Here is a 10,647-nt window from a genome sequence, read left to right on the forward strand (position 1 = left end):
ATGTGTCTGCAGCCCCCAGAGAAAGTGGTGCAGCTGAGTGTCCCCATTACGGGGATAGCACTGAACTCCCCACTCCCCACCAAGGCCCTTGGAGCCAGCCCCCTTTGCAGCCACCTGTGCCAGCTTCTAAAGTACACTCAGTGCTTGTCACTGAAAATTCCAGAACCAGCGCCAACCCTGACTGTCCACTGGGGTGGGCTGGAGGGAGACACTAAGATCACAGTATGCCCAGGGTTGGTGGTTGATTGGGTTCTGACAGGGAACTGGTCCTGACTGACAGCCCTCCTCTAGGACCCACCCACCTGCTGGATGGGGAACCCAGGTGGGGAGTCACCCTCTGCCCACAGCCACCCCTGGAGACTCACTCCAGGCTCTTCAGGCCCTGGTTCACCTTCAGGGTCTCTGCCAGGGCCTTGGCACCTCCATCGCCAATGCTGTTACTGGAGAACCTGCAAGAGATGGGACATGGGTGGAGCAGCCTGGTAGGGCGAAGCTGGGGGATCAGAGTCCAGGAAGCCCTCCAGGGAAGGGCTGTCTCTGTTGTCTCAAGGGTGCCCAGGGCACAGCTTCTTCTGCCTGAGGCTGGTTGGTGGGTAGCAAAGAGATCAAGGTAGCAAAGTCTTTCTTGACTCCTTGACAGGGTTGGCAGGGCCAACTCTTTAGTGAGGGGTATTTGTGATAACTTTATGTGAAGGTGGCTGGGATGGTGTTTTCTTCTACCAGCTGGGAAGGCAGTAAATGTGAGTCTGAGACAGTTGGGGCTCACTCATTCCTGGGAATCTGGATCTCCATTCTCCTGGTCCAGGGCTTTGGAGTCCAAAGCCAGCTATCTTGTGCCCACACATTCATTCATCCATCCACTCACCCACTCACTCACTCATCCATTCATCCGTCCATGCACTCACCCGCCCACTCATCTGGCCACTTATCCATCCATCCACCCATCCATCCAACCCCTTGTTCACAAATATTTGTGATGGGCTGGGCATTGTGCCAGGCATGGAGGATACCAGTTTGGCCCTTCTGCATTTCTCACATGAGCTCCTTCAGACTCCTGTTCTGCTTCAGGGCATCTGCCATCTGCTGGGTTCCCACTGGCCCGATGCTGTTCTTCTGCAGGCTGTAGGAGAGGGGTCCTTCAACAAAGCTGGTCACAGCCATTCCCAGGCTAAGGACAGTCTGGTTCAAGGTGAGAGGTCAGAGACTACTCAAGTGCCGTCTCTGTTTACCGCAGCATGGGGGGAGGGGTCTCCAGGAAAGGTCTGTGGATTGTTGCCAAAGTGTTGCTAATAGACTGATGTGAAGAGTTGAGGCAAGAACCGTTGGGTCTTCCCTTCAGGGACCAGAAAGCAGTGACCAGCGGACACTGTTAATATCCAGCAACCTCCAAACTGGAGATTTCCATGTAGAAGTCCCACTGGCCCCTCACCTGACCAGCCTTCTCAATACTCAGCAGTCTGCCTCCATCCAGACCAGCCAGCAGCCTGCCCTGCAACCCTACAGTCCTCACAAGGGCAGACCCTCCCTTAGGCGCCTCATCTTCAAAAGTTTCTTCCTTTTATACTAAATGTGGAGGAGGGAGATGTTACAGGAGAACCCCTGTGCTCATCCTAGAAGGACAGGCAGGGCAGGACCTCTTCTGGGTGAGTCTAAATAAAATTTCTTTAAGAAAACTTGGGATTGTAAATCCTTTCCCTGTCCCTTTAAGAGTGTGTAAATCTTTTTAAGAGCTAGAAGTAAACCTCTTGGCAAGTTTATAGCCTCGGAATATCTTTTGTAAGGGCCTTGGAGCCATCTCTTTGAACTGTGCACATCAAGTAAGAGAGCACCTGCTCCAAGCTGTAAGTACCTGGTGGTCATAAAGATGTGAGTTTTCTTTTCCTTGTGATAAATGCAGTTAGCAAACACAGATGGCTACCCCCAAATAACAATCAAATTTAGTATAAGGTAAGTGTGATAAATGGTTCTGTCCAGTCCTCTTATTTGAGGGCAAGTTGTGGTTTTTCTTGAAGACACTTATGTACTGGGTTGTATCTGCTCGACTGTAGGAAAGGGTGAGATTCTTTTCTGTCTTTGCCATCCCATTGGTGGACTGCCTTTGATGCTCATTGCAGGCTAGCTGAATGCTTATTCCAGTAATTAAGCTGTTTCATACTTTTCTACATTTGTGGAGAGGATTTTCTGGGTTGGCAGGAGGCTTTATTTTTAATTATTTCCCCCACACCTGTTCTCTGGAAAAGCAGTGGACATCAGGTTTTCCAGGGGCCATCCAGATGGATCAGAAAGCCTCAGGGCTTTGTCCCATCCATCCCTCCATGCAGAAAACAGACAGGCCCTTGGAGGAGAAGGGAGAAGAGAGAAGAGAAAACGTTCTCTATCAGCCAGCATGCCCACTCACTGCAGCACGGAGAGGGTCCGGTTGGCAGCCAAGGCCTCAGCCATGGACCTGGCACCGTCATCCCTGATCCTGTTGCTCTGGAGGCTGTGGAAGCAAAGAGGTGCATCACTGATGGAGCATAGGAGGGTGCCTGGCATGCCCTCACCCCCACTACCCAGGAAGTGGGAAAACAACTGGCCCTTCCCACCGCTGCTTTGGCCTTAGGTTTTCCTCTGGGTCTCTAAGTACTTGCCTGCTGACTGGGGACAAGGTGCCCATGGTATGTGGATCACAATGACAAGGTCATTGATAGTCCCAATTACAGCTAAAAGACCCCACACCCAGGTGTTGGTGAGGATGTGGAGAAATTGGAACCCTCATCCGATGCTGGTGGGGATGTCAAATGGTATGGCCCTTGAGGAAAGCAGTCTGACAGTTACTCAAAAGGTTAAATATGGGGTTACCGTGTGACCCAGCAAATTCCACTCCTACGTATATCTACCCAAAAGGATTGAAAAAACGTCCTCAAATACTTGTACAGAGATGTGTACAGCACAATAGCCACAAGGTGGAAACAACCCAAGTGTCCATCAGCTGATCAATGGATAAACAAATTGTGGTCTGTTCATGTAATGGAATATTATTCAGCCATGAAATGGAATGAAATACTGGTGCATGCTACAACATGGATGAACCTTGAAAACATTATACTAAGTGAAAGAAGAAAGACACAAAAAGTCTTATTTTTTGATTCCATTTATATGAAATATCCAGAATAGGTAAACATACAGAAAGCAGATTGGTGGTTGCCAGGGGCTGAGGGGAGGGGAGAATGGGAAGTGATTGCTAATGGGTATAGTGTCTCCCTTTAGGGTGATGCAAATATTTTGGAACTAGATAGAGGTGTTGGTTGCACAACTGTGAATATACTATATGCCATTGAATTGTACACTTTAAAATGATGAATTTTATGTGAATTTCGCTTCAATAAAAATAAATATATAAATGAACAAGACAAAACAAAATGACAGGACACACTCCGCTAAGGATGGATACAACCACTGGCCCCTAAAAGGAGCCCAGCAAACCACACCACACCATAGGAACCATCTGGAAGATGGGATTTCAGTGTCTTGGAAAACACCGCAGGGAATCATTCTGATGCCATGGCCTTGGGGATTTCCTACTCAATGTAAGACAAGAGCTTTCCCTCTTAGATTATTTTGTCCTTCAAACCTCCATATACCTCCACCCCTCTTCTCCTCCATCCCCTGTTCAGGCCATAAACACAGGCATAATGACTAGGGAAGAGCTGAACTTAGAAACTTGCTTAGGATACAAGATCCCCTGGCATCCACTGGGTGGGAGCCAGTATCTCATGGTCGCCATTTTGAATTACCTCCCACTCCATGGGTGGCACCTGATGAGAGGGTTCTCTGGGCCACCTCCTGGGGGCAGAGAGACAGGGAGCGGGTGACACGTACCACAGAGAGGCCAGAGTGCGGTTGATCTTCAGAGCATCTGCCAGTGCCTTGGCCCCTTGAGGTCCAATGGAGTTACTGCGGAGGCTGGCAGAGGAAGAGAGAGGAAGAACCATTCTCTTTTAGCCAATTCCCAGGGAGGGAAGGAGGAACAGAAGTTACATGGACCTTTAAATCCATGCTCCTCGAAAGGAATGCATCAGGGTTTAGGATTTCACATTCTGTAGAACTGGGGCAGAGATCCTTATTTAGGCAATCGAAGGAGTTCCCCAAGATGGCCCCATGTGATGGGGAGAAGAAAGCAGGATCTGATGGACTAGTGGGCTTGGGCCAAGTGTGAAGAGGAGATGGTAACACCAGGTTCAAGGCCAAAATTCTGGCGCTTCACTGGGCGAGTCCCAGCAGCTGAGCAGGAGTCAAGACTTTGCTTGCTCAGCTGTCCTTCCAACCCATCCTGGGAAGAGTGTGGTCTAGGGGACTTCACAAGTTGGCTCAACACTCTCTCCCTGTCCCAGGGGTGAAGGGTCCTACTTACTCCAGAGTGGTCAAACTTCTGTTGACAAGGAGGGATCTGGCCAGAGCTTTTGCCCCTTTGTTACTGATCTGGTTCTCAGCCAAGCTGCCCAAAGAGAGGGAGAGGAGTGGTTAATGAAGGTCTGTAAATCTTGCCGCCTATCCTGCAACGTGAGGCCTGGGATCCAAACCCGTCAGCCACCGTAACATCATCAGGGCCTGGACTCAGGTGGAGATCAGGTAAGCCAGGCCCAGGAAAGCCTCTGAGATGGGCAAGGTAGGGCCAGAGTGGGTGGACAGACCCTCACACCAGCAGAGGGTCCCAGTGGGAAGTATGACCAGAATCCAGCACAACAGCTTCTACCCCAACAGCGCAGCAGAGGGTACGGGCAATTACTGAAGACTACCGTGGGATTCCCAGCCAGGGGTGTGCTGGAAAACCAGCTGTCAGGAAGAAACAAAATACAAAAATCATGATTTGTTGGGTTGGCTAATTTCCATGGTGTAAATACTCCCATCATGGCCAATTTCAAGCACTCTCAGCTTGTAAAAATTCCAAAAATGTAACAATCAGCTCTCATGAACTTGTGGCTGAAGTCGGTTCCAGCACACCCCTGACCCCAGCCCTTTCTGTAATCCAAGAAAGGAAAATGGTAGAGTTATTATAAAATTAACTTTGAAGTAACAAAATGTACGTCTGTATCTGCCTTGAAAGGGCATTCCAAGGAATTCCCCAGTGGTCCAGTGGTTAAGACTGTGCTTTCATTAACAAAGGCATGGGTTTGATCCCTGGTCAAGGAACTAAGATCCCGCAAGACACGTGGTGTGGCCAAAAAAAGGCATTCCAGGAACACGATGGGGATCCACTTAATGTTCCCTCATACACCCAGTTTCAGAAATGATATCTGTTGAGGTTCTTTACAGTTTCTCAGGCATTTTAAAATGTGAGACAGCCCCATGGGATGCAATTGGAATCCCCAGTGCTTTTCAAGCTATGTTTCAACGGACCCTAAGTTTCTTCAGAAAAGCTTCAGGAGGCTGAGGGGAAACCAAATGCCTAGGCTCTGCCTCCCACTTCTTTGAATCCCAGCAGCCCCCCTTTTGTTTGCCTGTCTAATTGGGATTCTGCCTCATATGCCACTTATTTATTTATTTATATTTGACGGTGTTGGGTCTTCGTTGCTGCGCATGGGCTTTCTCTAGCTGAAGCGAGTGGGGGCTACTCTTCGTTGCAGTGCATGGGTTTCTCATTGCAGTGGCTTCTCATTGTGGAGCACGGGCTCTAGGCACGCAGGCTTCAGTAGTTGTGGCACGTGGGCTCAGTAGTTGTGGCTTGTGGGCTCTAGAGGGCAGGCCCAGTAGTTGTGGTGCCCGGACTTAGCTTCTCCGTGGCATGTGAGATCTTCCTAGACCAGGGCTTGAACCCGTGTCCCCTGCATTGGCAGGAGGGTTCTTAACCACTGTGCCACCAGCGAAGTCCCTCATATGCCACTTTTAAAAAGCGTTCTATCACTTAAAAAAAGTTTGAAGACTGTTCATCCAGACCACCACCTTCTATATAACTGTTCTCAGCTTCTAGAGAGCCTCTGTCCCCATCCCCTACCCCCAGAACTTTTGTAACATTTTATAAACAATATTTCATGAAGGATACCTTGGATGTTTCAAACAGGGTTGTGGCACTGAGGACCAACTATAGAGAGGTGAAGGAGAGAGTGTGGCCAGAGAAGGAGTTTTTGGCTTTGTTCAGAAAAATCTCTGAGTACTGTCTAGATTCCTTTAAGCAAAACACTGAAAGTTGGCTATTTTGCTGAAGGTTCTCATGAAGGAAACTATATTCATAATGGGAAATTGTCATTATTTTGTTTCTTTCAAAGAGATTGCATTTAAGTTGCTGGCTAAAAAGAGGATCCTGCTAGTTAACAGCTGGCTCTTACATGGTGCTTCCTCTGTGCCTGTCCTGTCCTGAGCACTTTCCGTGAATTAACTCATGTAGCCTCGTGGCAACCCTAAGAGGCAGTGTGCAGTAAAGGATTAACCTTGGCCCCTGCTCCTGAGAGGTGACCTCTAAGCCCTTGGAATGTCCTGCCTGGTAGGAATGTCTCTGTTTACCTGGGGGCCTTGGGCCTTGATGGATAGTCTATCTCACAGTGGGATTTATGGTCATGCAGTGTCAGCTCGACCTCTGGAGGGGCTGGAGACTAAGGTCAGCATGCGGTGGGCAGGTGTGTCTTCACGGCCAACCCCCAGTAATAACCCTGGACACCAAGGCTTGGGTGAGCTTCCCTGGTTGGAATGCTCTGTGTGTGTTGTCACACATGGTCTTTGGGAGTAGGAAGCGCTCTCTGTTCAGCTCCGCTGGGAGAGAGCGGCTGGAAGCTTGGCCTGGTCTCTGCGACCCTGCCCCAAGGGCTGTTCCCTTTGCAGATTTTAATGTGTATCCTTTCAGTGTAATGAACCGTAATTGTGGGTATAGTTGGTTTTCTGAGTTCTGTGAGTTCACTGAACCTGAGAGTGGTCATGGGGACCCCTGAACCCATACCGTTTACCCTTCTTAGGCACAGAGGTGTCTGTTCAAGGTCACATGGAGCTCACCACTACTCTAACCACTATCCTCAAAGACTTACTTTTGCTCTGGACTCATTCTATATTCTTGTCTCCTCAGAAAAAGATTATTTCAAAAGCTGGAGGCTTGTGTGAGGATGAAAAATTACTCTCTGGGTCCTGTTCTCTAAACTCACCTCCCTAGTCCTCCTAAAGCCACCCTCAGGTCATCACATCGATTCAACTACAAATCAGGGTGTTAACTCACACTTGGATGTTATTGGGTTGGCCAAAAAGTTTGTTCGGGTTCTCATAAGATGATGTAGAAAAACACAAACGAATTTTTTGGCCAACCCAATGTAGGAGTGATTTCATTAGCACATAGATCAGTTCTGCAATCAGCATATAAACTCTCATCTAATTATGTCATTAAAGATACAGTGTTTAAATTTAAAATTGTTTTAATTGATATTAATTTGTGTGTTATTTAAAGATGCAATCCTGTGCTCAAAATACCATTTGAGGGCAAACTTTGTGAGGCATTTAGAGTAAATCCGACTTGGCGGTATGTCTGCACAGACAGCATCTGGAGAAATGGTTCTGTATCCACGATAGTATCTGACCCATACCGTATCCTTTCCCTCTTCTTACAGATGAGGTACCTGAGCCTCTGGAACTTTCTGGAATGAGCAGAAACAAGCAGCCTGCATCCTGAGCCACACGCCTCAATGACACTTCACTTTGAAAGCACCCCTGGCCATTTGAGCAGAGAGGAGGATGTGAAAAGAGCCCCGGACACCTAGACAGGTGGGCAGCCTGGGTCGGCGTTACCTGATCCTCTGAATGCGACAGTCCTTCCCACTCAGCACACTGCCCAGCAGTTCCATCATGGGGTCCTGGAACTGGTTGGTGTCCAGCCTGGTCAGGAGGAACAGCAATAATGAACAGTCCCACCGCCCATGGGCAGGTGGGATGAGGCCCCTGGCAGAGGGCTGGCATCAGGCAGCGGAGGGGGCGCTACACAGACACCCAGGCTGAGATCCTTTCCCTCCCCCTCCTCTCCATCCCAGTGCAGCCCCCACTGTGAGGTTCAGAGATCCGTGCCAGCACACCCACATGCTCAGAGTTTTCCTACAAGAGTGACTTGGGAGGCTCAGTGGTGTAAACCCTGGGCTTCCTACCCACAGGGATGTCTTCCCAGCAGCCCCGCAGTCTGTATGCGTGTGCAGGACACCAGTTGCTAGCTCTCCTCCTTCTGAGGATGTAGAAGCTACTCTGAGGTTCTGAATGACCCTTGTCCTAAGCCTTCCCTTCCCCCCACCAGGGTCCAGAGAATGGACAGAGGGTGCTGGGCTGAGAGTGGAGTGAATGGGTATGGCCTGTCAGCATTGGGATGGTTTACAGGGTGTTGTAGGTTGAATTGTATACCCCTATAAGATATGTTGGTGTCATAACCCCCCCAGTGCCTCAAGAATGTGACCTTATTTGGAAATAGGGTCATTGCAGGGTAATGAGTTAAGATGAGGTGGGGTGGGGTGGCCTGTAACCCAGTGTGACTGGTGTCCTCCCAAGAGAGGAGAGCTCTACATGAAGACAGACACGGAGAAGGTGGCCGTGTGACCTCGGAGGGCAGAGACTGTGGTGATGCGCCTACAAGCCAAGTATTGCCAGCAAACACTGAAGGCTGGAGAGAACAAGAATGACCCAAGGATCCTCCCCTACAGGTTTCAGAGGGAACACAGCCCTGCTGACACCTTGATCTTAGACTCTAGCCTCCAGAACTGGGAGAAAATAACATGTCATTTTAAGCCACCCAGGCTGTGGTCCTTTGTTACAGCAGCCCTAGGACATGGACACAGAGGGGTGTGGTGGAGGGGAGGAGCCCTCCAGGTCCCCGCTCTCTCCTCTGCCCACACGCCTCACACAGCCCCACCCTGGCGCCCACCTCAGACTCTGGCAGTAGAGCAGCTGGGGCAGCAGGCTCTGGAGGTCCCCCTGACTGAGGTACAGGGGCAGGTTGGCCTCCTGGGTGCAGACATCGGACACCTGCAGGAGGTAGGCCAGGGCAGCACGGTGTTGGGGGCTGGTCAGCCCAGCCAGGCCCCCGCTTGCCATGGCCTCTTCCACGCTGTGGGCCAGCTCCGTGTGCTGCAGCTCGCGCAGGCAGTGCAGGACGTTGATGGCTCGGGCGCAGACCACCGTGTTGGGGCGCAGGCAGCCCTTCAGGAGCTCGGCCACCTGGGTCCGGTAGCCCTGGTGCTCGCCCTGGGTCAGCAGGGAGCCGGCCAGCAGTGCGTTGACCCTCGGAGACAAGAGGCCTGAGAGGAAGCGCAGGAAGACGTCGAGCCGCCCATCCTCGGCCTGCATGGCCCTCTGGGCCGCACTCCTGAAGTGTGTGAGGAAGCCAAGCTGGGGCCAGGACATGCCACCCTCGGTGAAGAGGTCGAAGATGGCCCTCTTGGACGCGCTGTAGTAGTAGGCAGCTGCCACAAACTCCTGCAGGGACAGGTGGGTGAAGTAGTAGGCTGCTGAGGAGGCCAGGGTCTCCTCCCGCTGCAGGAAGCAGCTGCACGGGGCGGTCTGCAGCAGAGCAAGGTCCACGCCGAACACCTTGAGGTCTGGCTCGTAGAACACGTACTTCTTCCTGACCAGCCCGTGGAAGGCCAGCCGGCCCAGTGTCCCCACCATCTTGCGGCAGCCATGGGCCAGCTGCTCAATGCGGGGGCTCACCTTGCCCTTCTCCTGCCCCTCCCTGCTGAGGGCCATTCTGAAGTACCATGAGTAGAGTTCACACAGGGTCCTTGGAGGCCACAGCTCTGCATCCTGGAGCCCTGGCCTGTTGCGGTGCAGGTGGCCCAGCACCGACCCCACCAGCTGGCAGAAGGCTGGGACGGCGCACATCAGATACAGGGGCCTGTCAGCCTGCATCTGGCTCAGGACCCAACCCGAGAGGACCTGGTCCTCAGGGAACATCTGCCCCAGACACATCTTGATCTCCTCCTCGTTGAAGCCCCGGATCTCGGTCATCCGGTCCACCAGGCCCCCCGGGATCTGGCCAGCCGCGCTGGGGCGGGAGGTGACCCAGACAGAAACACCTGGGAAGAGGTTGCCCCGGATGATGTTGGTGATCAGATGGTCCACTTGGATCTCCTTCTTGGGGTCTCTGCAGGCCATGGTGTTGGAGAAGTCCAGGGGCATCTTACACTCATCCAGGCCGTCCAGGACGAGGAGGACTTTGGTTAGGGTTGCTGACGCCAGGCCAGTCTCCCCCGCGTGTGGGAAGACAGAGCGGACAAGTCTGTCTGCAGACAGCTTCTCATGGGTGTTGAGATCCCGGAAGGTCAAAGGCAGCACCAGCGAGAAGTCCTTGCCCATCTGCCCCCGGGCCCAGAGGTAGACAAAGTTCCTCACCAGGGTGGTCTTGCCCACGCCAGCCACCCCAATGGTGATGGAGATGCGGGGCGGGATGGACACCCGCGACAGAGGCAGGAAAAGCCTGTCCAGGGCGATGGTCCTGTCGGAGCACCAGCCCCCACGTGTGGCCTCCACCTGCGTGAAGTCGTGTTCCCTCAGCTGCAGGTCCATCAGGTCCTCCACCAGCAGGAGGCTGGTCAACCTGGAGGAGGGGCTTCCCAGCTCAGGGCTGCCTCCCATCCTGTTCAGAAGGGCCTCTCGGTGCCTCTGTATCCTCAAATCTGCTGGACAGAAGCCAGAGGGGAGGGATGGGGAGGGTGG

General features: G+C 52.0%; 1 protein-coding gene across 7 annotated transcripts in view; it reads right to left on the minus strand.

Annotated features, from left to right (window-relative positions):
- NLRC3 (NLR family CARD domain containing 3) overlaps positions 1-10,647 on the minus strand; it is a 38,266-nt gene that overhangs the window by 7,900 nt on the left and 19,719 nt on the right. For 4 of the 7 annotated variants that reach the window (XM_024759682.1, XM_024759680.1, XM_024759683.1 and 1 more), the window contains 7 exons: positions 8,858-10,610; positions 7,744-7,830; positions 4,394-4,477; positions 3,862-3,945; positions 2,399-2,482; positions 1,037-1,120; positions 366-449 (listed from right to left, as the gene is read on the minus strand). In XM_024759682.1, the coding sequence (XP_024615450.1) occupies positions 366-449; positions 1,037-1,120; positions 2,399-2,482; positions 3,862-3,945; positions 4,394-4,477; positions 7,744-7,830; positions 8,858-10,610 (2,260 nt within the window). The remainder of the gene's footprint in view (positions 1-365; positions 450-1,036; positions 1,121-2,398; positions 2,483-3,861; positions 3,946-4,393; positions 4,478-7,743; positions 7,831-8,857; positions 10,611-10,647) is intronic. The other 3 variants (XM_024759686.1, XM_024759684.1, XM_024759685.1) reach the window with 2 other exon arrangements.

This window comes from Neophocaena asiaeorientalis, unplaced genomic scaffold (genome assembly GCF_003031525.2).
Source record: "Neophocaena asiaeorientalis asiaeorientalis breed wild unplaced genomic scaffold, Neophocaena_asiaeorientalis_V1.1 scaffold254, whole genome shotgun sequence".
In the NCBI taxonomy this organism is placed as follows: domain Eukaryota; kingdom Metazoa; phylum Chordata; class Mammalia; order Artiodactyla; family Phocoenidae; genus Neophocaena; species Neophocaena asiaeorientalis.